At 55.1% G+C, this 26,829-nt stretch overlaps 2 protein-coding genes across 5 annotated transcripts in view; one reads left to right on the forward strand and one right to left on the reverse strand.

Moving 5' to 3' along the window:
* The window catches only part of WIPI1 (WD repeat domain, phosphoinositide interacting 1), a 31,593-nt gene extending 15,337 nt beyond the window's left edge, over positions 1-16,256 (forward strand). For 2 of the 4 annotated variants that reach the window (XM_037404877.1, XM_037404864.1), the window contains 11 exons: positions 1,591-1,687; positions 5,455-5,552; positions 6,605-6,697; positions 7,019-7,089; positions 8,018-8,125; positions 8,519-8,683; positions 8,863-8,970; positions 10,203-10,324; positions 11,079-11,179; positions 13,285-13,411; positions 15,713-16,256. In XM_037404877.1, coding sequence (XP_037260774.1) covers positions 1,591-1,687; positions 5,455-5,552; positions 6,605-6,697; positions 7,019-7,089; positions 8,018-8,125; positions 8,519-8,683; positions 8,863-8,970; positions 10,203-10,324; positions 11,079-11,179; positions 13,285-13,411; positions 15,713-15,855 — 1,233 coding nt within the window. In that variant the 3' untranslated portion in view covers positions 15,856-16,256. The remainder of the gene's footprint in view (positions 1-1,590; positions 1,688-5,454; positions 5,553-6,604; positions 6,698-7,018; positions 7,090-8,017; positions 8,126-8,518; positions 8,684-8,862; positions 8,971-10,202; positions 10,325-11,078; positions 11,180-13,284; positions 13,412-15,712) is intronic. The other 2 variants (XM_037404868.1, XM_037404884.1) reach the window with 2 other exon arrangements.
* Positions 16,257-17,479: 1,223 nt separating this feature from the next.
* Positions 17,480-26,829, reverse strand: part of ARSG (arylsulfatase G) — a 36,277-nt gene continuing 26,927 nt past the window's right edge. The window contains 4 exon segments of the mRNA XM_037404934.1: positions 17,480-17,845; positions 18,163-18,253; positions 21,779-21,899; positions 26,527-26,635. Coding sequence (XP_037260831.1) covers positions 17,511-17,845; positions 18,163-18,253; positions 21,779-21,899; positions 26,527-26,635 — 656 coding nt within the window. The 3' untranslated portion in view covers positions 17,480-17,510.

Genomic DNA, 26,829 nt, shown 5'->3' on the forward strand with positions numbered 1-26,829 from the left:
ACCAGCCCTCTCCAACTCACAGAGAGCTTCTGCAGGCCTCCTTCACCTGTTTGCCTCCCACCCCCATCACTTTCCTCGATTTTTTCCCTGTCGGTGCCAGCATCTCTGGCTGCTGCTTTGCCATCATCTGGAAACCTCCTTTCACCTGTACATCAACAGCAGTGCAGTTTGCCGTTCTGGGAAAGCACGTGGTGGCTTCGCCGAAGTCAGCTGTATAAATATTACTGTGACAGTCTCTGCTAGCAAGCTGATGGCTGTTACTGTAGAAAAGGCAAAGTCTTCCTGGAAATGCAAAATGGCTCTGACACAGCCCCAGATGCTGTGGTTAGCAGGAATAGAAGTGGGAAAGAGTTTGATCTGAGAATAATGGTGGAGCAAGGCAAAGATTTTCTAATGTGGGTGTTTCAAGTTAGTGAGTGAGCTCCGCATTTAGATACTAAATAAGTGGCCTCATTTCTGAAGAGGTGGAGGCTTCCTGTACATGGATTCGGGAGCTCCAACTTCAGAAGCCTGGATGGAGTCTGGCCTTACATTTTTATTGGGAGGTTTTTGGTGCTTCTGGACACTTGGCACTAACGTAGGTGGAGCTGTGAGCTTGCTGGACTTAGAAAGAACAACCTTTCAGCCAGATCCAAAGCCTGGTCCCAAAAAAAGCCGCGATGCAAAATGCCTCTGTGGTAACATGTAGAGATCTGGACCAAGCTGAGGCACAAAGCAGAGTGGTCACGGAGATGGTGGCCCAGTGCTAAAGTTACAGCATTAGGCTTCCTTTTTCCTTTCTGCCTTTCCTCCCCATCACCCGGCAGCTCCTCTCTTAGCGGCTGCCTCTCGGCTGGGTGGGTATTCCTGACGAGTTCAGTAGAAGAGGAACAAGTACATGAACTTGGAAACACCTTACCCATCTGCCAAGGTGGTGTAAATGTGACTGTCCTGGAACAAATGTTTCCTAGCCCATTTTTTATGCAGTTCTGCAGGGCACGTAAAGCAGAGTCTTGCCCACTGATGCTGAATGGGAAAAGAAACGTTAATTTGCTGAACAGATGCATTAGGTTTAGCAGCAGTGGGAGGCCCATCACTTAACTGTTCGCTCCCAAATCAAGAAAAAGTCAGGGCAAGGGGCACGTAGTTCCGTCTGTAGGCATACTGACAAGCAGGACTGGCAGCCTCTCTGCTGCCAGATCTTTATGAACAAAAAGTGATTTGCTATGAAAAGAACTGCAGAGAAAAGATGGATTAGGAATAGATGGCAATCAAGACCCATGGTAGAGTATAATCCTGATGTGTCGTCTTGTTCCTGGATTCTGGGAACGGAAGATCAGCTCTTAGAGTAGCAGAGTAGTCATGACGGTTTGTCTGCTTTCTAAAGCAAGACCAGATGCAGACAGCTCTCAAAGGCAGTCAAACAAAATCAAAGGTTGTCCAGTGAGGGGGGGTGGAGAAGCAGAAGAGATAATGTTTCTCTTACATGTCAGTGCATGAGAAATTCCTGTTGAGTTTTTCTGACATCACTGTCAGGTTTGGGTTTGTCAACCGTGGGAGCAACAGCAACATGCTGGTGAGGTTCTGTGCATGTCCTTTGTGTCCTTGCAGAGGCTGGTTGTTTGCCTGGAGGAGTCAATTTACATCCATAACATTAAGGACATGAAGCTTTTGAAGACTATTATGGATACACCTCCAAATACAACAGGTAAGCATGGGAGAACTGTGTGAAGGGGAGAGATCAGCTCTGCAGGAGCTTTGTAGAACCACACTTGTGTTAGAATTTAAACCAGCCTGTGGCTTGTATATCCTAAATCAGTGTTGGGGAGGCAGAAATACATGGAGGCAGTCAGTTGGGCCTGGGAGAGCACAAATCCTGCTCTGCCCTGAGCAAAACCCTGTTCTGCCCTGAGCAAATGCATCAAAGGAGAGCAGAAATGGTCAGTGTGGTTTGACTTCACCCCCCAGGTTCGGTCCCTTCCTGTCCTCGCGTGCAATGTCCGTGCAGCTCACAGCTTCCTGCAATGTGCCTTTATTCTCTTTCACAAGCGGAAAGCTGTAAGGCAGGCCAGGACTGCAAGTTACCCTCCACATATAGGACAACTTGAAATTCTTCCTCCGGGACTCCCTCTCCTTCCTTCACCGTGCCCTGCGTCAGAGTCCCGTGGCATTTTCGCTCCCTGGACAAAGGAGCCCCACTTGCTTCCCCATGCTGCCAGCATGAGTCAGCTCTGCAGCGTCACACTGTGCTGCAGAGCTCGGTGCTCCCTGTAGACCTGCGGTTAACCCAGGTTCTCTTTTCACCATGGACATGCCCTGCTCTGCTGAGGTAGAAAGCTCCTGTGATTACTTACGGGCTTGGGGTCCGCTCCTAAAGTGGTTAGTGCTGTGAAGATCACCCGGGGCAGAAAACACAGCCAGGCACAGCGCTAATTCCCTGCCAGGGAGCTCACGGGAGCCTGGGCTGCTACCTGATATTATTCCATATATGCAGCAAACCCAGGGGGCAGGGCAGGTGGCTGCAGAACAGAACCTTTCTGTGTGGCGTAGGGTGAATCCGGCTTTCCTGCTCATGGGAGAGGTGCTATTTTTAGCCATGGAGAGGGAAACTTGGCTGAGTGCCTGTGGCAGTGCTGCTGTGCGTTGCTGTGATATCCTGGTCGGTCACAGGCTGCAGTATCGTTTGATGGGTGGTTCATTGGGAAGTTGCTGATGTACTCACACTTGGCTTCTGGGCTTTCAAGGGATGCTCTTCCAGCGGCGCCCCTGACCTACTTCAGGTCTCAACAGATGGCCTCTCCGTGTGGATTAAACATACTAAATACTGCAAATATAATTAAAGTTTAAAACCTTCCCGAGAAAGTCCTGCAGAGCAGCAGCAGGAATGGCAGGGATACCCAGGCCTGAAGCTGTTCTGCAGTGGGGTTGAATGGTCAGGTCATGGTTTAAGAGCGACAGCAATCAGCACTCGCTGGGCCAGGGCTAGGCTGCTGCGGATCACAGGACTTCATATGGGCTTAGTTTTTTAAAACCCTTTTACTGCAGCAGCTCTCATTGAAATGAGCTGAGTGACAAGTGCTGCGCCATGCGTGCTCCCTTTGTCCCTGGACCATCTGCTTTGGTCCTAAACTTGCCCCTGAGGATGGTGTGTCCAGGCGGTCAGGGCAGTCCAGCCTCACCGCTCTGTGTGTAACCCTTTTCAGAGTGGGGAGCTGCGCCAGCGGGCTGTAGGAGCGCAAGACAAGTGTGCCACCCCACCTCAAGGTGTGCTCCCTGGGCACAGTGACACCCACACGGTGAGGACCAGGATTTGCTACACACCCACAGCCAGTCGCAGTGAGATCTCTGGCTGTTCCTGACCAGGACCCAGCTCCTGGTCCAGCCTCCTCCACACAGGAGAGGAAAGTGTCTACAGTGACCAAGCCTGTTGTTCTACATGTGTGCTCAAGCGTGTTGTTCTTCATGTGACTCATGTCAGGGGCAGGATTTGCACCAAGGAGGTCACAGTGTTCATGGTGACATGTGTGCCACGAGGGCATATCTCAGGGATGACTTCAGCTTTGGAAACCACTTCGCATGGCTCCCCCCAAGCCCCAGATGTGCCCGGACCTGCCAGCTTGAGGGCAAGGCCAGGCTTCTCAGACATGTTTGCCTTTTTCCATGCTGCTTGACAAGCTACCCGTGATGTGGCACTCCCGGAGGTGCCATCCTGAGCAGCACCAGCCTGCCTCCTCCCTCCTGAGCCCATCACTGCATGCACCAAGCCTGGTCAGGGCTGTGGGGCTGCCGAGAGCAGAGGAGCATCTTCAAAGGCTGCCCGTGTCCCTTGTGATCCTTGTTCTTTGTGCGTCCCTGAGGTCAGCCCAGTACACTCACATTTGTGTTTTCCCCTGGCCTGGTTTCCCGTCCGCCTCTCCCAGCCAGGCGTGGAGCAGAGGGAGCGGGTGACTCACACCAGCGGCTCAGAGCTTGCTTTGTTTAGCTCGAGCATTCTCTAGATCCTCTGCTTAGAGAACGGGCTGCGCTGATCCCCCTGTGCTGCCTGGGCCGGGGGAAGACCATCCCGAAAAGAGAGGATGCGCATCAGGAGCAAAGTCCCGGGACTATCTTTGCCTGACTCTTACCCTTCCCTCTTTGGATGCCTTTTAATTGCCTGCACTTTGCTGCTGCTATGCCTCTTCTTCTCCCCGGTGCGGTGCGTGCTGTCCCTGGCATGATGTAAATGCCTCTGATTGATAGGGAGTGGATCCCTGGGGCCCCTGGCTGATCCTGCAGCTCCTGGCTCCGCTGCGGTTTCTTTGTTTAGTTATAAACAATGACCTAAAACGAGAGCTTCAGCCGATCCTTCCCTGCTGCTGGGCCTGGGCCAGGGCTGTGTCCTGACAGGACGGGTTGCACGGCATGTGTGCGCACGTCCGTGCATATACGTGCACACGTGCGGGTGTCCTGTTTGGGGAGTATTGCAGCATCCCCAGCAGCCTTTAACCCCGTGGCTTCCTCCACGTGTGGGACTAGGTGGGACTCCCGGGCAGGGGCCAGGAAGCTCAGGTCGTGCTGAAGCCTTGAGTCAGATTTGGGAGGACTCTGAGCACGCAGACATGGTGCAGGAAGCAAGCGAGACACGTTTCTGTATGTGACAGGATTCACTGGGATGGGTCCTCAGCCAGCAACAGAAATGAGAGGCAGGAAGAGATGCTCTTTTCCAAGGTCACCTGGGGGACAGGCAGATGGACGTACCCACACACATAGCCATCCATCCCTGTCTCCTCCTGTAATTCCTGCTCACTTTGAAAGGGGTGTTTGGGAACCCTTATGCTCACGTTAGCATAAAAGCAGATGGCTATTATGGGGAAGAATTCCCCCTGTGGTTAAAATTTAGCTAGGTTTAAGTTCCTTGTCAGCTGGAAACTCCCTGCACAGCTATGGCATTCGCTTTGTCTTTCTCTGCTTCCCTTTTCTGCTCAGAGCAAAAGGAAACAGTACTACACAGCCACGCAGCCACACAGCCACTGCCTTGCCTGCCAGCCTTCATGTGCCAGGCTTCATACCAGGGCTGAGTCCATGCTGTGCTGCTCATCCGAGCTTCTGACCTGGCATCTACACCTTGTGCACATCTGGAGGTGCTCAGATATGCTTGGACAGGAGTCCTGTTAGCCCTGAGACCAAGATGTCCCTTGCTGTGTTTCATGCACCTACTCCTGCCTTCCCAAAGGAAGTGATTAAGGGGGAGAAGCCAAGAACATGCTCAAAAGCAGGACCTGGGCTCCTTCGGAGCAGGGTTTGGGGACGCTGGCCGGAGAAGGGAGCCGTACTGTCCCATACCAGCAGGTGTCCCCAACGCCGAGGCATTGCCAGAGCTGCCGGACACTGACCCAAAAGGAGACAGAGCCCGAACCCCCTGCGGTGTCCATGGCCACATTTCTGCTTTCCGTCTTCCACCAGCAAACAACCTCAGCTGTGTCCTTGCCTTGCCAGGTCTGTGCACTCTCTCGATCAACCACGCCAACTCCTACTTGGCTTATCCCGGCAGTGCGACCAGCGGAGAGATCGCGCTTTACGACGGAAATACTTTGGTAAGTGTGAAGCTCGCCCATTTGGATACCGGCGGGGACTGAAAACAAACAGAACCACAGCAAATCCAACAGGGCCTTTGGGAAGGATGAACAAATAGACTCCACCGAGCTCGACTGCAGGGAGTTGCCTGGGGAGGCACATTCCCCATCCCCCTTGCTTGGACGCCATGCGAAGCAGACAGCCTTTTTGAGATCAGGACGTCCATCTCCCAGTATGGGATATTCAGGGAAACATGACCCGTTACCCCGCAGTCCGAGGGCCGCTGCCAGGCTGAGGCAGGGGTTCCTATAGGGCGTTCCTATAGGAGCTTCAGCAGTGTATCCTGAGGGACTGGTGTGACCACGGTGGCTCAGGGAGGGTTGGAGCTGCTCCAGGCACAGCGCAGGACCTGAAGCCGTTGCCGTTGCCACACCACGGGCTGGAAGGGATGCCAGATCCAAAGTCACAGAGAGGGCAAGGTGTCCCAAGCCCCCTCAGGAAATCTGTCCCTGGCTGGAAGCAGAGTCATGATTATCTGCTGTTTATGCCAGGGCTTTGGATTACATAAGGCTGTCACTCTGTACGTGCAGCAGGAGCTGAGGATCTGCAGCAGGGGAGGAGCAGAGCACAAGGGGAAAACACGCTGCTGCTGCTGCGAGAGGTACTAGCGAGGGCCTGGGCTCGCTGCAGGCATCAGGTGGTGTCACTGCGGCAGCACTTGCTGGACAGCCCAGCGAGTGGCAGGGGGGCCAGCTCTGGCTCTGCACAAAGAAATGCCCGGCTTTGGAGAGGGCACAGTTTGGTCCCGCTGCCCGGAGAGGTGGGGAGCTGAGGACCTCTGCCCCTGATGTGAGCTTTCTGTAATCACAGTGGACATAGCAGGTGGGGAGTGAGCTCAAGGCAGGGCAGAGATAAGAAATACTGACGATGTTGAAAGGATACCATAAGTGCAATACGATCCCGTGAATCCGTATGGGCAGGCGAGGATAGGGTGCAAGGCAGGGAGTGCCCTGCCCTTAGGCAGCCCGAGGAGACGTGCCTCTTTGCACTCACGTTACCTTCTGCCCCACAGAAAACAGCCTGCACAATTCCTGCCCATGACGGACCTCTGGCTGCTCTCGCCTTCAACTCCACTGGCTCGAAGCTGGCAAGTGCTTCCGAAAAAGTGAGTGAGCATCACTGCGAGCACCCTCTCTGCTGCCTGCGCTCTCTGCCCATGGCTGGCAGGGGGTCCCAGCCTGCTCTGGTGCATCAGCTGTCTGAAGTATGGAGAGCAGGACCTCTGAGCTGCCCGTTCTTAAAGACAGCCAACAGAGGAGGGGCACTGAAAGGACTCTGACTTGTAAGAGGCCAGTGTTGGGTTCCGATTGACCTCGGCTGGCAAAGAGGGGCCTTTGCACATCCTGAGTTTCCTGGGTGTGTCAGAGAAAGGGCTGGCACTCTTTGCCCTGCTCCTGCATGATCTTTCCATTTGCATTTTTTGTAGGGCACAGTCATTCGTGTATTTTCCATTCCTGGGGGGCAAAAGCTCTATGAATTCCGGCGAGGGATGAAAAGGTCAGTTCATTCTTCTGTCGGTGACAAGTACACAGAGGGCTCCCGGAGCAGAAATGTAAACAGAGGGGAAGGGCAACGTCAGATCCTGGTGGCTTTGGCATCTTTTGCAGAAAGAAAACAACAGCAAACGTAGCAGATAGAAATGTCATTGTGCCAGACAGCCACGCTGCGCCCAGCTGCCTCCGGCAAGTTTAGTGATTCAATTCAGTGTGTCACAGAACAGGGCGATTGCAGAGAACAGAGGTAGAGTCAGTCCATTTACTGTGTCCGTTCTTGTTTCTTATTTAAAATAATGAAGTCCCAAAAGTTCTCAGCCCAACTCTTGCCCTCTCAAAGGAGGTGCTTTGAAGCTACGAAGTCATTTGCGCAGAGCCCAGGACTCAATGGTAGGAGTAGGCTGTTGTGGCCCTTCCGCAGGCTCCCTCAAATACTTTCAGTAGATCCATTCCTGACCTTTCCCTCTTCCCTGCCCCTGACCTGCCTGTGATTTTACACCCACTTCTGCCAGTACAAAAACTGCCATGACTGAGACGCCCTGGCCCTGCTGAACCTGCGCAGGGGGAGATGCCGTATGCATCCCACTGTCCAGCACTTTGGATATCCTCCCTGGCCTCTGCAGTACCAGAAGCTTTAGCTGCTGTATGAGGCTGGCACAGATGTTCATTTCACAGGCAGCTCTGTGAGCAAGGACATTTTAACCTCTCTGGCTGTTTGTCACTAGCTGGAGGCTACCCACAGCCCTGCTGAGCAGAGGTATTAGGGAAATGCTAGTCAGTCAGCCCACAGGCTCAGCAGTGGGCAGGCAGGGTGCCTCCTCACCGTGCATGGGTCTTCTTCCTCCCGGTCCTCTTCTCTGTGAGCAAACCTGAGCAGTTCCCCTTGAACGGTGTGCCGTGAAGTGACCAGTCATGCCTGTGCTTGGCCCTAGGTATGTGAACATCAGCTCTCTGGTGTTCAGCATGGATTCCCAGTTCCTCTGTGCTTCCAGCAACACGGAGACTGTGCACATCTTTAAACTGGAACATCTCACTGACAGGTGAGGGCGTTAGCTTGGGTTAACCTCCCTGCCCCAGAGGCATCTCTGCCTCAGAGGTCTGCCTTTACACAGCTGGCCTCCATTTCCTCACCACGTACTCTCCATGAGCAATACCAGCTGCAAACTCTTTGGCTTTGTGTCGTGAGGGCTGCACTCCCTGGAAAAGCTATGCACTGCGTCCCTGCTGACAGCCTTTCCAGGCCTCCGGGTTTGTTAGCTCCTGCTGTCTCCTGCCTCCTTCCTGTGTATCCAGCTAGGTTGGTGCACAGCGTGGGCAGGTGCTCCAAAGGAAGCCTTTGCGTTCCTGAGATCAGGATCATTTTGCCTGGTCCTGATCTGTCTTGTCACGCTGATTGCAGTAGCCCCACTGATGCTGCTTTGTGACCCCCTCAGCCGGCCAGAAGAGCCTCCAACCTGGAGCGGTTACATGGGAAAGATGTTCCAGGCTGCTACCAACTACCTCCCTGCTCAGGTATCGGGCATGATGAACCAGGATCGAGCCTTTGCCACTGTTCGCCTGAACATCTCTGGACAAAGGAACATCTGTGCCCTCTCCACGTATGTATTGACATCTGCATCCCCTCTGCCACGCCAGCCTGTGAGCAGACACAGCTATCTCTGCAGAACACCACCACTGTGGCCCCTTATCTTGTGCCCATGGCTGCAGAGCCTGCAGTGTGGGTGTGTGCTGTATCTGTGTGCAGATGCGCTTGGACTCATGATGCTTTTCTCATTAGCATTCAGAAGCTGCCTCGACTGCTGGTGACTACGTCAGATGGACACCTCTTTATCTATAACTTGGATCCACAAGATGGAGGGGAGTGTGTCTTAATTAAGAAACACAGGTAACTACACCTCCAGACACATCTGATAGAGGCTGATCTTTTAGCAAATTAAGGGAAATTTCGCCAAAAAGCACAAAATGGAGCTGTAGGAGCAAGAATGTTAGAACTGACTTTGTGATTTTTAGCTGCCAGACCCGACAGGCGTGGGTGGGAACCACGTCAGCAGGCAGGGACGTGGGGCTGCTTGCAGAAGAAGCCAGAGACGTCTCAGATCCCTAGGCAGTCGTGGGGCATCTCAGCAGAGATGGACAGGCTGTGCCTTAGGAGATGCTTCCAGCAGCAGAGTGCTGGCCACCATGGTGGCAGGAGAGCAGAGCACCTTCTCCAGGTGTGAGTGGGTGCGGACAGGTGACTTTGGGGGCAGGATGGTGCGGAGCAAGGCTGGGAGCTTCTGCAAACAAAAACTCGCACAGCTGCATGCCTGCAGGCGTGCAGTGCCAAGGCAGAGTATGCGTGCTGCTGTTCAGTTTGTATGCAAATGTGATTAAGCACTAACCTCCCCCCACATCTGGGCTACTTGGCTCCAGATGTGAAGCCTTTGGGGTGGGGTGCGATGTAACATGTGCTCTAAGCCGGGAGGTGGCTGACAGCCAGGAAAATGCCAGCAGTTTTTTGAAAAGCCACAAAACAAAAGCACTTCAAAGCTGCGCTGTCCAGCGTGCTCCGGCCGCCCCGCCGCCTTCAGCCACCGCTGACGCCCGCCTGCTCACGTCCCGGAGCAGCCGTCCGGCGCTGGCGGGCCAGCTTTGTAATGTGGGTTCCTCTTAGCATCAGAGGACTGAGAAGGGCCCTTGGGTCATGAGTTACGTTACATCATACTATATCTCTGCTCAAACTCCGTCCTAAACTAGCCAGGGCTGCTTTTCCCATCTAGTCCGCTCCTGTTGGAAGCCCTTTGGAGCCCCCTCTGTGATTAGAAACACTGTTTGCCTTTGTAACCTAAAGCTTTTGTGGTCAATCTGTTCCCTTCTGTTCTTGTGCCAGCATTGTCCTCTAGCTGAAGTAGTGCTTTCCCTATCTTCTGCCTCCCCCCCTGCTTTAGCTGTGGAGCACAATGCTCTCCTCCTCAGCAGCGCTGTGAGGGCTGCAGGCAGTGCCCAGACGCAGTGATGTGGATGGGTGAAGCGCTTCAAGGCGACATGGATGCATGTGCTTGTCTTAGCCGGTTCTGGGGGAGGAACAGTTGGGATCAGAACTAACTCTTCTCCCTTCTCTTGCTCCTGTACAATTAGTCTGCTCGGCTCAGGAAAGACGGAGGAGAACAAAGAAAACAACCTTCGGCCTCCGTTACCTCAATCTTATGCAGCAACCGTAGCCAGACAAAGTACAGTGCCTTCAACTTCGACCATGCCAGGTAAGCATCGTGTCTGCCCTTCCTCAGGCAGAAGCAAGAAAGCCACCTGAGGCGAAGTGGAAAGTCTCCCGGCTTCCAGGGTTCCACCAGAAACACCACTTGTGCTATGCAGGCTGGGGCAGCAGGGCTCTCTGGAGCTTACCTGGTTCATCCCCAGCCCCAAAAACAGGCCAAGCATTTTCTGCTCTGCTTCCCGGGACCCCTTGCCAGCGGTTCCCCTTGGGCAGAGCTGTACCACAAACGGCCCTGCTGGCAGAGCAGTAACCGCATCCGAGCTTCACGGTTCGTCAGACAGCAGCTGCTGTCAGCCTGCTTTCCAGGAGTTGAAACCCTGTGTGTAGAAGTCAGATCTCAGCTGTTTTTGAGGCAGGATCGCTGCAGATCCTCCTGAACCTGTTACACCTTACCCTAACGAAGCTAGCGCTACATTGCTGCAGGAAAAGACTGGGGGACTCTCTCATTCTATTCCCAAGTCTAAAGGTCTGCACACAGATGTGGATCTTATTCTGAAATCGGTGCTTTACGTGCGTGGCGGGAGGAGGAAAGCTTCTGCCACAGGGGCTAGCCATGTAAACCATTCCCCAATCTGCAGTGTCGATTGAGACACCTTTCTGTTCCGCAGTCTCCCAGAGCTCTGCCAAAAATCCAGAGAAAGCAGCTCTGTGCTAAAAAGGTGATAACATTGTCTCCGCTGTTTGTTTCCAGCTTCCTTCCATCCATTCCTCTGTAACGTTTTGTACTTTTACTTGGACAGGTTATTCGGAGGACGGTGGTGCCCTGCGAGGAGAGGTTATCCCAGAGCATGAGTTTGCAACTGGACCAGTGTGTCTTGATGACGAGAATGAGTTTCCTCCTGTGAGCATTCGAGACCCCTAAAACCGCGATTCAGCCCTCATGCTAAGAAGAAAGTATTAAGCTCTTACAGAAGAGATACCGTTGCCCCCACCTTGTCCCAGCTGACTGTGAAGCCTAAAATAACTAATTAAGTTATAGGGACAGTGCCAGGAAAATTACACCCCCACTAAATGGGAGCTGGGGATGGGGCAGGGATGATCGAAACTATTAACGAGATGGATCAGAACAAACTTATTGAATGAAGGGCAGACGCAGAATGACGTTCAGATCCAGATCTAACCTTTGTGCCTTGTGCAGATTTCTAGTGTTACCAAGAATAGCTTTAATTTGAACAATACCATCCTTTAGAAATAAAAACTTAATATTCCCTGTTGCATTTACAGTCACTTGTATTAGTTTACAGAATGCAACTGGAACATACCTGAACCTCACCAGTCTCTTCATTTCCAAGCTAACTGAAAAGGAACCCCCTTTTCCAAGTACGAAGATGAAAGACGTAACAGTGTTTTAAACTGTTTTATAATTTTTATATGGCACTTTCTCAGTTACGGTTGGAAGAAGATACTGGCTTTTTGAAATCTAACTTAAGCCTGGCAGTGTCTTTCTGGCTCCTTTTCCTCTTACACACATATTTATTGTGTAAAGTATCTAACCCCTGAATGGACAGATGTTGGTATCGCGCTATGATCTGGTTGTAATCAGCAGTGTCCTCGTAATAGTGATGGATTAATATAGCAGAATTTTGTAATGGATTTCAAGTTGTAGGCTTGGCAGATTTGAATCCCTTACTCCGTTTTTACATATCCTGCTGTTGGAGTTTTGCCTGCAAAGGAGGAAGTAAAAACTTTATCGGGATCCCAGGATTTGTGCCGTATGATGAGGCTGACCTCTGTGAGGCACTTTCCTATTAACTGATTCGAAGTGTTATTTAGATGAAAGGTGACTAGCTCATGCTTCCCTTTGAAACAACACTACCTAACCCAACTCAAGTGGTGTAAAACTAATTCTCTTCTGTTACCTGTAACATAACCTGCTGCAAACTGAGAACAGGAGTTTTCTAGCTGTCTGACTCCACTACCCAAGAAGGATGCTTAAAATGTCTCCCCTTTGGTCAAAGCCCTGTGGCCATGGAGAAGCTGGTGGCCCAGGACCCTGGGAGGAGCAGCAGGGCCAGAAAGAAATCTTTTGCTTGCTTCTGGTGAAGCTGCTCTTGAACACGTGGTTTGGGGACAAGCAAATGCCAGCAAGCAGGAATCACGCTGCTCCTGAATGAGCCTTCCTGCTGCGACTATGCCCTATAAAAGCAGCCCCAAACCCCTGCTGTACAACAGCAGGTACTTTTATTAAATGAACTTTGATCTCTCAAAATCCTGTGCTGTAATTAACCTGACAGAGCAACTTACATATGTAATGTTAGGGAGGAGGTGGTGTGGGAGGGAAAGCGCTTTCCAAAAATACCCCCTGATATGGTGGCTTAGCAATTGGAGCTTCCAGATAAAGTCTCTGCAGCCAGGACTTTGCTTTTGCGCCTCCTTTGCTGACAGTAATGTGTTTTGCATCTGGTGTACCAGCTAGTGCGGCGCTGGCTCCCGCTGCGTGAGTGTATACAGGGAGTTGGTTGGGATGTTTTGATGCTCTGAATTTCACTGAACTTTGCTGTTTTCTCAGCACTGAGATGTTCAGTCTCAATGACGCGTTCAAGGGGGGTTTCAGGAATCGGTCACTTCTGTGCAGAGAAGGAGGGAGAGAAAACCTGACCTTATCCAACAAAAATGTTTTGACAGCATTCTGCTTTGCGGAAACATGGGAAGGGTTTTGTTTGTTTTCCAGTGTGCAACAAAAAGACATTTAAAAACCTCAAAACTTGTGACAAAATGGAATATTCACCCACAGCCCACGCCACGAGTATGGCTTTGAACTTAGACATACTTCTGGAGAAACAGCAATGCTCAGACCCAGCAGTTCCTCTCCATTTTGAAACATCTTGCCTTCCCTTGACCTCAAGCAAGACTTCAGAGGCTCAGCTGTCAAAAGCGAGGAAAAGCAGCTTCAGTCCAACATAAAATCAGTTGCTGATTCTCAAAAACTGTCTCTTCATTAAACAGGAGGAGGGACAGATCAGAGGAGAGATGAGAAGTCCAAGGAGGGCTCATAAAAAGTGGCCTCAACAAGAGCGAATGTGGATGTTGCTACTGATTGTGCCAGGACTGCTGAAGGATCCTGCGGCAAGAGGTTAAACAAGTTCAATTACGTCTCTTGCTTGCACTGATGGGGTGGATTAAGTGCTTTCAGGCCCACTGTTGATCTTACTCAGAAAGGACTCAGGCATTATTGAGATGGACAGCAGGCTAAAGCTGCGGGTGAGGAGAAGGTGCCGTGCTTGAGACACTCTGGGAGGCAGCTGCGTCACCCCTGCTCCGCATGGTCAGAAGGCTTTGCGGGATGGGAAGAGCAAACCCAGCTCTAGTTGCGGCGATTACAGCTGGTTTCTGGTTACCTGCCCGAGCAGCTGCCACTCTTTGTGGGTTTGTCAGTGTCAGTGAGGTTCCCAGCAGTGTCGGGAGCTGCTGGTGCATGCTTCAGGCCAGGCAGGGCACAGCTTGGCCAGCTCCACTTTCGGGAGCCACCTCGGTGGCTCTCCCCACGAAGGCATGGTCAGACAGTTTTGGGGTAGTGCAGTGAGGTTTGACAAAAGAAATCCTACAGGATTCAGCAAGCGAGACAGCCCGTGTGGACCTGAGGAATGCAACCAGGGGATTTTCTTAAAACTTCTGGGATTTGGTAGGAAAGGTGACTTCTTCCAGCAGATTGCTCGGTGCTTTTCTGGGCATACATGATCCATCCTGGATTTGGCTGCACGCTGAAGCTTGTCAGCTTCAGGACGAGAGGTGAAGGCTTTATCGGGAGAGCCATTTCATTAAGTCAGGCTAGACTGCATACAGCACTCAGCTCTTCAAAGACAGCTTCCCCTCACTGCGGCACAGCTAGTTTTTCAAAAATCTCTTTCACATCGACTTCTGGCTACCTCCAAAACTGCTTGGGCAGCTGCTTGTGCTGCCAAAGGATGCTGCTGCCTGTGGCTCTTGCCTGCAGTGTTGGTTACAGGGTGCATAGGGCAGAACGAAAACTCCCCCCGCGGCAGTGAGCAGCAGCCGGCACCAGCTCCTCGGGGCAGCTCCCACTCCTGCCTGCTCCCTGGAAGGACGGGCAGGAGCACAAGCTCCAGCAGCCCACGCACCGCAGCCACCCTCGACAGCACGACATCCCCACCCTGGCAGCACCGCTGTCTGCAGGCGGGGGGAAATCAGTGCCCCTGCGTGGGCTCTGCCGCATCCCTGCTGCTCCAAACCACAGATCTTGAGAGAAGCGACCAGGTTGCAGATGCATCTTCAGCTCCACGGGACCGATATTTGCCCAAGTTCCTCCTCGCTGTTGGCTGAAGGGTCTTTCACTCGTTCTGTTGCACGGATATGCGACAGTAATGATTTTAAGCATCGGGGTGGGTTTTTAACAGCTGACTTAGAGGAAAGCTGCAGAGTTTGCAGTGAAGCTCTACTGGTAATCAAGTCTCACGGGGGACGAGCAAGTTTGGCAGAACCTGACTGGCCTCTTCTTCCTCACAGCAGCTCCTGCCCTGGTGCTCAGACAGGCATTTTGGGCAGCTGGGGCTTTGCAGGGTTAAGCCCAGCTTGTTGGTACATTGGTACGTGGTTACCCGAGGTCCCTCGGGAACCGTGCACTTAAGTTCCAATGCTTGTCCCTCAAAACTGGGCAAGTGATAGTCCTGAAGCCCATGGAGAGGAGGAGCTGGCACAGACCCTCCTCCAGCTGGGGCTGCGGGGTCACATCTGCATCACTGGGAGATGCAGGTCACATCTGGCAAGGCTGGAGCTGATAAAGAGGAGCTCTGTGCCTTGGCCCATGGCTAGTGTCCGCAGAGGCACCCGCCCGGGGTGCGGCAGCAGCCCTGCCGCTCTGCCCAAGCATCCTCCCGTGGCAGGAGGGGCGATGTGAGCGGTTCAGGGTCCTCACTGCTGCCTGGCCTTCTCTGCGCTCGCTCTGCTCTTTCACGCGAAGGTTTTGCTGATACCTCGGCTCGGCTTCCCCTCACCTGATCCAGTCTGACACGCAGGTGTTTAACTCTGGGCTCCAGCTGGAGACCCCGGAGAGACAGGGTGATGCACAGCATGCGCCTTTCCCCCCCAGCCGTGCCAGGAGCTGGACTTTTGGGGAGGACTTAGCAAGGCAAATGGACTTGCCCCCCAGTAGCCGAATGGCAAGTGTGGCTGCGCGCAGCCCAGGGCCAGCTAGGGGCAAGACACACATCACCGAGCCAGATGGTTCCTGTTCCCAGGACTGTAAATTTGGGGAGGGGGAGAGTAAATAAATAAACCACTGACAAATCTGCCTTTGAATGGAAAGTAAAACACTGCAGGACATCCCTCCCCCTTCTCCTCCCATGTGTGTAAAACCAAGTTGAAACACACCCTGTTGCTGGGAAAAGTAAGGCCAATTCTGTTTTGATTTTGGTAGATAATCTTGTGCCGTGGAGGTCAGCCGGGCAAAGCGAAGAGGTCATGATGAGAAGCAAACATCCGCGCTTAGGACAGCTGCTGGGAAGTGCTTTGGAAAAGCCAGGAATTTCGAAGAACAGATTTGTGAGTCCCCCAAGATGAGAAAAAAAAAAAATATATATATATCTCCTGCTTTTTCCTATGGTATGTTTTAAGTGGATACCTGGCCCCACTATCCCCTTGTTTTAATTCATGGCTGGGTGGGGTGTCAATGTACTGTATGCACATTGCTATATTTAACAAACTATATGTTAGAACCACAATGTAAATGCTAATTTAATCAGATTTGTATGTAACCAGAATTTTATATACCCATTTGTCCCTTTTCTAATTTATGCCGGTTTATGTGTATAAATGTACTTATAGGAAGATATATTAAACTTATGTCTTTGTACAGTATATACATAATATTTTACCCAGGCAAAGTATTTTTGCAGTGATACTAGAGAAGATGCCATTTGCTACGTTTAAAGACAGAATAAAGTCACGGTCTGGCCCTGGCAGCTCGCTGCCCGTGCTCCTGCTGTTCTTTGTGGGGCCCTAAAGATGTCAGTCTTGATTAAGTTTTATGAGTGGGAGAAGGGGGCTGGGGGGCTGGCGTGAGGACAGCTGCTCCCACACGGCACCCACCTGGCCAAGCCCACGCACGTTCACTTACGGCTTGTCCAAAGAAAGATCTGGGTGCGTAAATTGGAGCCCAAACTGTTTCAGGAAGCCCTCGCGCAGCTGCTGAGAAGTCCCGGTGATTTCTGAAGTTTCGGTTGCACCTTCGATTTTGCCTTTGCAGCTGCCCAGAACTGGCCCTCTAAGCGCTGTTTCACCCCACCTGCACCCCGGCATCGCACTGGGATCGGCAGGAGCAGCTTCTCTGCCCGGAGCCCTGATCTCTGGGAGCCCTGGGGGCAGGGACCTCTCCCTCACCCCCCTAAAAACAAGCGTGCAGTCACACCAGTCTCTCCATGCGGAGTTGATGGGGAGCAGCTAGCCCAGTTCTGCACTGCAAACCTCTCCCCCCTTCCCCAAAAAAGCCTTTTCCAAAGACTTGGACTTGGGTGCTTGTCTCAGCGGAGTCCCTGACCTCTGCCACGGCAGCGCAGAGGACGAGTCAAGCATCCTGCCACCAGGAGGGCAGCTGTCGGGGGGGGGGGGAGCCCAGGACCCTTTTTTCTTTTACAGACAGTTGGGTCTTTGACAGAACCCCATTAACAAACGCCACTTGGCAGCTGGCAGGGCAGGTGCTCCATCTCCCAGAGCACTCACCTCATGCCAGCCGGGAGTTTTCTCTCTGCAGCCACGGGCTGCCGGGGTCTCAGCACCTGAAGGGGCGTTTGCTCAGAGGCTGTAGGTCCTTCCTCCCACCAGCTGCTCCTGTAAGGTCCACTTGACAGGAAAGCCAAGCGAATTTCCCAGAGGAATGCTCTCCCAAAGCCTCTCTCACAGAAGGTAGTTTTCATTCCAGACTCGACTGTTTCTCAGCCAAAGCCCTACAAAAAAACCTGTCTCCTTCCATCTGCCCAGACCCACCAGGTACTGCACTGCCTCGCTTTGCCAGGGTGACAGTCCTGCTCGGCAGCGAAGGGGACCTGTGCTCACACAGACCCACGACTAACTCACCTCCCTGCTCCACAGCACAGAGCAAAGGGGACCTCAGCCTCCACCCCTCTCCTCCGTGGCCAGCCCAGAGCCAACACACACAACAGCCCCATTCACAGAAACCAGACTCAGGAAAGGAGCGAGCAGCTTGAGCAATTCTTTGCTTAAAGACAAAGCCACGTTGCTCTTCTTTCCGCATGATGGGCCGGCACAGCTGCGTGGGACCCGGGCGCTCGGCAGCGGCAAGCCACGTGCTGCACGTTGCAGCAGGGCGTCGCAGCCGGGTCTTTGGAGTAATCTGCAACCGAGACGTTGTCTGTTGTGATGTCCTCCAGAGCTTGGGCGTAAGCCCTGCTGATGGCAGGTAGCACTGCCTGATACTCTCTGGATGCCACGTCCAAAGGCTGCTGCTCCTGCATATCATGATCCAGATTAAAAATGAGGGGTGGCTGGTGATGCTCAGCTGGCCCAATGCTCCCATCGCAAGCCATCGCCCCTCCTAGGGAGGAAAGGAGAGAAAAACACTGGAGTCCCAGGCTGCCCAGGCATCACCTCTGTATTCCTCACCCATCTGTGATGGCTCAGTCCCACCATGTCCCAGCTCTGGGAGCCAGTGTCCTGCGGCTAGTCCGAGAGTGCTTCTGAGGCCAACGGCCCCTGCAAAGCCAGCGTGCAGACACAGGTGGGCACACACTTGCCCCTCACTGGGTTTGCTCTTGCTTGAATTAACCTGAGTTGGTTTTTACCTGTCTCTGCAGGGAACCAAGAACTGCAGAAGTTTTTCCCCAGACTTCACCATCTCTAGGAGCACAGTACCTGTGGTGTAAAACGCCTTGTACTGAGCCAGCCGCAGCGCCTCTATCCCACCGTCCTTCCCAGCCGCCCCGCTGTTGGGGTGCAGCAGAACCTGAAGGAAGAGCAGAACCGTGCCCGTCAGCCCACCGCAGAGAAACCTGCTCCCTGAGACCTCCTCCCTCCCAGGCGAGACCACATCCCACCCCTGTGTGCCCGCATACAGAGACACCACTTAGCCCCTGGAGTCTGAGCAACCGACCATGAGTTTTGCTCGCTGAAAGCTGTGGTGAAACTGGGAAACACCAGCACCTCTCCTGTGCCTTCCTGGCCCCGCACGCAGGACCCCCAGCATTTACCTCCACGGACCGATTCTACTGCAAGAAAGCGATCACGAAGCTGCGGGGCTTTCAGCAGAGCAGGGCAGAGTATTTTGGAGCTGGGAGGGTCTCGGGTGCTCTGTCGCCCACCACTGCCCCACGCCATGAGATGCCCAGCTCGGTGCTGGGAGCGCTGCCGGGGGCAGGGACCCCCAGGGGGGCTGACCCACTGCCCGGGGCCGGCAGCAGGCACAAGCGGAGGGTGAGCTCAGGCGAAGCCGCACGGGTAGGTGAGGTGGTGGAACATCACCCCCGGCCCTCCGCGCCGCTGACTCACCCCGCTGCGCGGGCGCTCCCTGCCCTGACAACAGCCGTCCCAGCACCGGGAGTGGGGTGAGAAGGCAGGGAAGAAGGGAAGGGTGGGTCGAATCTCGCCCTTTCTCTCCTTAGGACACTTGATCCACACAGGACGACTGCTTTGGCACACGGGAGCGAGGAGACAAGTGACCTGGACGGTTCAGCGGGCTCATCTGTCGGATAATATCTGCCGCCGAGCCAATGGCTTCATTGAGGGATGAGTCACTTAAGGTTTCCTCCCTGGGAATTGAGTTTAAAAGTGATTCAAGAAATTTCCACTGTGCTAAAAATTAGAAACATCTGCTGAAGTTGTAGGCAGCTGCGGTGCCAAGTTTAGTAACAGCCTTCGCAGCTGATCAGCACGGTGATGCCTTAACAGGTGCCCGGCACAGAGCCCTGCCCCAGCACACAGCACCACCAGGCACCCCGCGCAGCCGCACCGGCGTCCAGCCTGATCAGGATGTGGCCACTGTCTCGGGGGGCCGGTTGGTTACTCATCCAAGAAATGCCAGGATTTGTGTGTGTGTGTGTATTTCCCAATGCTGTCGGTTTCCTTTATTGCCCTCCATGGCATGGTAATTTTTTTTTAAAAAAAAAACAAATCACCTTCTAGAATTCAGTTTAAAAATCATGTTTCAGGGAAAAGAATTAAGGGTGTCAAGTGGAAGAGGTGGTGCAATGTAAGCCTGCTGCAAGGAGGAAACCTCTGCTACAGAGTCCCCTATGCTGACTCTCCTCAGTCGCAATAAAACATTTTTTTATTATAAAACATAAAAATATTCAAGGGCCCCTGAAGCCGAGGTACCAGGAACCAAACCAATGCATCTGCCTCCAGCCTTAAAGCTTTGGCTACACCTGGAGTAGCACTGCTGGGACACTGCCATCTCGGTGTAAAGGCGCTCAAACCTCCCTTGCTACCAACAAGCACGTTCCCAAACCTGCCTCACAAAACCCCACACTAAGAAAATCTGTTATAATTTACTGCATAATTAAGGAGATTGTTTCCATTGAGCCCTGTCAAGAAACCGTCGCAGGTCTGCAAGCCTACTAGCGATCTGTGACTTCGTTATTTAAAAAAAAAAAAAAAAAATAGAAAAGGGTAAAATAAAGCCTTTTCTCCCCAGAAAACCCATTGTCTGAACTCAGGGCTCCAGCCTGTTTGCACCAGTGAACAAGCACACCGGGAGCAAGCCCACACCCCTCTGCTACTGAGTTAATGGCAAGAGCTTATTTGTCCGGCACTTACACCCTTGATACACTTTGTAGGCTGCGTTTATTTTTACTGTCAGTAGCCTTCACTCAAAACAGGACCTTGGCATTGCCCCAGCCCTGCTGCCAGCTGGGCTGGTGCTGAGCACGCAGGCTGGGGCGCTGAGCAATGCTGCCCCGGCAGCTCGTGCTGGGGAGCCTCAGCCGCCCTGGGGACCCCAGTGAGGGATGCAGCTGTCGGTGGCGTGGAAACTGGGTGGTGGGGCGAGCAAAGGAACCACTTTGGGGAGGATTTGTGTCCAGGAAAACCCTGCAACATCGCAGTCAGGGTGGGTGCCGGAGATGAAAAGCAGCGAGCCAGGAGCGGGGGGAAGGGGGACCTGTGCTTGCTCCCCCCTGCCCCGCGGGGCTGGAGCAGGCGGCGGCTCTGTGTCGCCCAGGGTCACCCCATCCCGCAGCAGTGTGGGGTCACATCCCTTGGGGATGCCCACCCTGCCGTGCTGCCAGGATGGGCGGGAATTGTGCGCTCCCAGCCCCATAGATGTTAATGGAAATTCACCCCTGACTGCAGCACAGCCCCCCAAAAAAAAGCACCAGGCTGGGGTGATGCTGGGGAAGGCTGGGGAGCTGGCGGTGTGTCGCAGCTCAGGACTTTATTCCTGTCTGAAACATGCAGGAATGGCTGGCGCAGGCTCTGCCCCTCCACTGCACCCTGACACCCAGCAAACCATTGCTCCCAGCAAACTGTAATTCCCAGCAAACCATCGTTCCCAGCAAACCATCATCCCCAGCGAAACACTGGTCCCCCCCTCCAGCACCATGTACACAGAACAGGGTTAATGCCGAGTACAGCAGAGCGTGCTGGCTGTATCCCATCCGCTTCTCCACTTTATCTCACGGTTCAGCAGAGGGTTCCATAAATACGAAGCAAATACCAAAACCCTGATGGACACAGAAAGCAAATCCAAGATCCCCGCTGGGAGCTGGCTCATGGTGCTCACAGGAGGGTGGACGTTAAAAGCAAAATCAGGCTTTATCTGTGGGACTGCTATTAAAGCCACTTCCCCCCCCCCCCCTTTTCTTTTGGTTCTGCAAAAATCTTGTGCAACTCTGAGAAAAATGCACCGCCATACTGCTTGTTTTGCTCACTGCCTTTTTTAGGCTTAAAGGAGCTGTCAGCAGCTCCTATTGTATGGACAGAGAGCTTCAGGGTATGGGGCGGGCTGCCCCACTGAACATCAGGAACAAGGGGCATGTTCCCCAGCCAAGGAGCTGGGAGAAGGAGGGCTCTGATAAGTCAAGTGGGTACAACTAGACCTGAGCTGCGATCTTTTCTTTTCCACACTGATGTACCTTTCGTGGTCAGAAAGGAGACACACCATGCTGGGCACCGCGGGACTGCCGTGTCGGAAGGCAAGGCCAAGCATCCCCAGGGATGGGGTCCCCCAGGAGAGCAGGCACAGCCCTGCCGGCACGCAGGAAGGCACACCAAGCTGCACGCGTTGGCATTTTTACCTATAATCCCAGATTTATGAACAAAGCACAAAACAACTCTTCCTTAATCCAAAAGCCCTTTTACCCTGGCACCTGGAGCTCAGTCTTGGTACAGCATCTGGCTGTCCTCCTCCAGGCTGGGGTGATGATGCTCCCACAGCTCTGAGCCTTTATCACCTTCCACTTACCTGTTTTAGCTCGGAGGTGGTGGGCCCTGCTGTCAGGAGGGGGATGTCAGCGGGGGGGTGGCTCTGCCTTACCTTGTGCCCCACATCCGACCACCCAAAGAGAACCGGGGACACGTCCAAGCCATCAAAGCGCCTGTCTGGGGGAAGTGCTGCCCCAGCCAGGGCCACCAGCGTAGGGAAGATGTCCAGGGTGCTGGGGAAAGAGGTGGCTTTCATCAGAGCAAGGAGCAAAGATCCCTGGAGGGTCCCCCCACGTGCACCCCGCAGCCCCTCACCCAGGGGGGCACACTGACAGCAGACGAGTGCCTCGAGGGGGGGCAGCCGCTTCCCAGCGCCCACCCCAAGAGCTGAGCTCTGCACAAAAGGTTAAAACCGGCTTCAAGCAGCGCCTCGGCCCTGGCAAGCCCTCGCTTCGCACAGCTCCCACCCCGGCTGCTCGCCAGGCGCTGCGGGTTCAGCCAGGATCTGCAGCTCCCGCGCCCGGCACATCCCGCACCCGCAGGGCAGGGGCACGGTGGGGAGCGGGGTGGCCCCTCCCGCCCTCCCGTGTTCCCCCCCGGGACACATGGCGAAGGCAGCAGGTCACCCTCCGGAGAAAGTGCTAGCACAGGGACTTTTTACGCCAATGACAGCAGATCCCATCGCCCCAGGAAAATGTGGTCTCGCTTTTGCATGGCGCAGCACGAGCCATCGCAGCCAGAATGGAAAATGAGAGCGGTGCTATTTTGTGCACTCCCACCAAAAAGCCCGTCAGCATTTCCACCGTAAACCTCTCGGGTTTTTCAGGGGCCTTAGCCGCAAAAGAGTGCTTGGGGCTCGTCCTTGGTCGCTTCCCAGCGTGGAGAGATGCAGGGAAGGAACGGGTGACCCGGTGTCCCTCTGGCTCCATGGGGATGCAGAGAGGGAGAGTCTCTGCTTTCCTGCCACGCATGGCCCCGGGGGCCAGAGATTGGCCGCAGGACCCCCCAGCCACCAGCACGTCCCCGTGGGGCAGAGGGGCTGGGGCAGAGGGGCTGCGGGTCGAGCAAAGTCATTGCTGGGGTGGGACGGGCGCCCAGCCCTGCTGCCAGCCCCTTGCCCAGCCTGGGACCAGCTCCCCTGTCCTCCAGCCACATTGCCCAGTGGGTCCAGGCTCGACACCAGTGGGATGGGGACAGCCTGCTGGCAGCCCCCACATCTGCCCCCCACCCCCCACATCCCACTCCAGCAAGGAACAAGTGTCTGCCCCCCCCTGCTGCCACCGAGAGCATCCCTCCCTCTCACAGCCCACACCTCTAAAAGGAACCACCTACACGACGGGTGACCCACAGTCCCGGGGGGCAGCAGCACATCGGTGTGGCCAAGTGACACATCACAGTGCTGCCCTCCCTGGGGACAAGGCTGAGGCACAGGAGTTGATGAGCCGGCAGAGCCACCATCCCTCTGCATCCCTCATCCTGCATCCCTCTGGCTGCACAACCCTTGTGCCAGCAGCTCGGGGGGTCAATTGGGGCAAGGAAATTGTTGGAGGCAAAATCACCAGGTCCCCCAACTTTGGGGCACCAGGGTACTGCCACAGTCCTGCCACTGTGCTCCTGCCACCACATTTCTCCTGCCCGGCATGCAATGCAGCTGCGTGAGAAGAGAGAAAAGCACCCAGGGCTTAAGGGCCCCCGGTTCTCCCATTCAACAAGTTTTAATTTAGCTGCTAAGAGACGGAGAGAACAAATAAGAACAAACACTGCTGAGAGGCAGCCCCGGTACGGCGCGCTCGCGGAGACGGCCCCAGCAGCCAGGCAAGCTGGGAGGCGCCGAAAAAAATTCTGGCTCCCCGCTGCACCCAAGGCAGAGCACAGCACCTTGCTGAGGTCAGCCCAGGTCCACCCAGCACGGCAGCCCAGGGCAGGCCCTGATCAGCATGCTCCTGGTCCCATGGGTGCTCAGCACCCTCAGGATCTGGCCCCCAGCAGGGCGCATGAGGATGCTTGCATGGTTGCAGCAAGTGGTCCCAACCCAGCAGATGGGACTGCTGGAAACTGTCACCGTGATGGGAGGGCAACATGATTGAGGGCAGAGGTGGTCAAAGATCCTCCCAGCTGCAGGCAGATGTAACCCATGGAAAAAGGCACGAAAAAATAGGGTTTTTGTCTAAGCTGGCATCAAAGCACAGGTTGTGCCAGCAAGCACATCCTGGAAGCTGAGCTGGGGAAGCTGTGCTTGCAGCGAAAGGGGAAGCGACGCCGCCAACCCTCTGCCCTGGGCCAAGAGGGATTTAATAAATAAAGTCACACCAGTGTCCTGCTGCCAGCCCAAACACCAGGGGAAAAGGGCCCGGCAGCGCCCAGGGATGAGCAGCTGCCTGCCGGCTGCCCGAGGGGCAGAGCTGCCTGCGGCACTGCGCTGGCCGGAGCATCGCGGGCACGACGGCGGCGGGGAGCTGTGCCGGGCCCTGGCGATGGCGCGGTGCAGGCAGCCCAGGCAGCAGCACCATCTCTCCCCACACCCCGACCGGCTTGCCCAGCCTGCCCAGCCCCACGCCGCCAGCACAGCCAGCGTGGTGCAATTTGCTTCTCCGCCACCCCACTGACCTATTTCTTCTGTGCCCTACTCTGGGTTGGGGCAGGGAAGGGCAGACGCACAGCGGGTGGTTCCGACAATTAAATATGATTAAGAAAAGCCGACAAGGCAGTTTTCTGCAGAAACCAGCGTGCAGGTGCAGGTCGGCAGCGATGCATCAGCATTTCTCAGCTGGCTTCAGCTTCCCCGGCCCCTGGGCGCACTCACCCTCGCTCACCCCTCCACCCCCCCGTGCTGGGGATGACATGGAGCCAAGGGCTGCCAGGGAGAGGCAAGGCAGTCCGGGCAGGCTCTTCTCCCAGGCCACACGGCAAAGGCTGTCACCGTTTTCATAACCCCAGGGGCAGAAGGAGGTTCATGCAGGCGGCCAGTGCCTGCCCTTGCCCAGCCCCTGCCCTTCCCGGGGGTCCCACTGGACAGAAGTCCCCCCTTGTGTGCACAGCTCTCCCAGCCACATCCGCGCACAGATGTCACTCCCTCCCCAGCTTCTTGGGCTTCTCCATCAGCTGGGGGGACAAATCTTCAACTGCCCTATCTCACATGCTTGTCCTTTGAGGGATGCCCCCAGGGGTGAAGGTGCAGAGAAAAGCCACCTGCCCTGACACACTGCAAGCCCAAATCAGCCCCTGTGCCCTCCGCATCCCTCCGCATCCCTCCACATCCCTCTGCATGCCCTGCCTGAGAGCTCAGGCCATGGCCAGGACCACAGTGGTGACACCTTTCTGAGCATGAGCCATCACTTGCATCCCCCAGGATGGCTCTGTGCTGCCCCCCAGACAGGGGGGTGCCTCTCACTGATGCCAGGGCATCATCCTGCACAGCTGGGCATCACCCTGCCCCAGCTGGGCATGGCCCCCTAGCAGTGCTGTGCTGTGGAGGGTGCTGGGTGTGCTGTGACTCCCGGGGAAGTACAGAGCTGCTTTCTGAGCACCTGGCGTGCAGCACAGCCCGTGCTGCCCACCCCCCAACCCCCAGGGCCCCCAGCTCTTGGGATTTCCAGCTGTCCAACCTGCTGGACTGGAGCTGGGAAATGCAGGAGATAAGGTCTTCGAGGAGATAAGCAGAATGCCTGGGCTTGGCAGTGGGGCCACAGCATGCGCAGGGGCATGAGGAGGGGGCTGGTGGCCAGGGGGACAGGGTCAGGCACTGGCCCCGCACCGTGCTGCCCCAGCACGCACAGGTTGGCAGCTCTGCCCCACGTCCCAGGGGTCAGGCCACCACTCACCCATGGTGGGGAAGGGTTGGGAGGTGAAGCCCAGCGTGCTGCGTGCACCCGTCCCCTCCGCCAGACAACAGTCACCCAGTTTAGCCTCAAACCTTCCCCCACCTGCATAAATCCAGCGCCCAGAGCTGCCCTCAGGCCAGCTGAGGAGTAAATGGCTCCAGCTTATCTCCTGGACCATAGAAACGCCCAACACCTCCCAGGGCCCACCAGCCAGGACCTGCTTCCAGCAGCTGGGACACTCTTTCCCAACGCCCAGCAACCCCACCCCCGCCAGTCCTGCCACCCTGACCTCCACCAGTGTGCTTCAGGAGATGGAAGGGGATGGGGCATCCCACCACGCTGCCCCCAGCCCAGGCTGTGCTCCCCCCCTGCCTTGGCTGCAGAGGAGGGCTGTGGAGAGGGGGGCAACTGCTGCACAGGAGAGCAGCAAGTGCTGCATGCAGAGCTGCAGCTGCCGCAAGGAGAGGTGCAAGACCGCTGCAGCAAGGGCCCCTCCACGCCACCCTCCGCAGCGCAGCACTCCCAGCCAGGCGAGCAGCAGCAGCAGCCCTTCCCCTCCGCTCTTGCTGGAAACAGCAAAAGTCGCTCGCTACCTCCCAGCCCGGCCGCATCCTGCACCGATTGCAAGCGCCATCTCTCCGGCCAGCCTTTCCCAAAACCGCACCCTCCTCCACATCAAGCCATTCACAAACCACAAAGCCTAAGCCTGCTTCTTGGTGGAGAGAGAGAACATCGTCATCTTTTAATTATCGGGAGGCACTCGGCCACCGCAGCCAGGAGGCACACGGAGCCCGGTGGCAGCGAACGCCAACCCAGCAGCCTCACAAAAAGCCCTTTCAGCTCCTCTTTGCTGAGCATTAAGTCTTACGGGCTTGAGAGAGGACAAAAGTACAGAGTCTGGCACAGGGCAGGCAATAACCAGCGCCGGCAGTTGCTGCAGCCAAAATCCAGATTGTCACCTGGGTCACAGCGTGGGGACGGTGGGTCCTTCCAAACAGGGGCGCAGGGGCTGCCCCACGCGATCCGGACAGGCCCTTACCTGAGCAGAGCCTGGCTCGTCCGCTTGGCAGGGATGCGGCCGGGCCAGTACGCCAGCGCCGGCACCCGGTGCCCTCCTTCCCAGGTCGTTTGCTTCGCCGAGCTCCCACCTGCAAGAGCAAAGGGCAGTGCTCAGCATCCTGCTCGGGAGCTCTGCGGCGGTGGGAAGACCTCCTGACCCCAGAGTTTCCCCAGGAATGGAACGACTCGGCGGCAGAGATGGAGTAAATGACCCCAAAGGAGGATGGTTTCACTGGAGAGGGAGCTAGGCCAGGGGAGGGGAAACAGTTACAGGAATATTTAG

The sequence above is a fragment of the Falco rusticolus genome, chromosome 1 (genome assembly GCF_015220075.1).
Source record: "Falco rusticolus isolate bFalRus1 chromosome 1, bFalRus1.pri, whole genome shotgun sequence".
NCBI classification, from domain to species: Eukaryota; Metazoa; Chordata; class Aves; order Falconiformes; family Falconidae; genus Falco; species Falco rusticolus.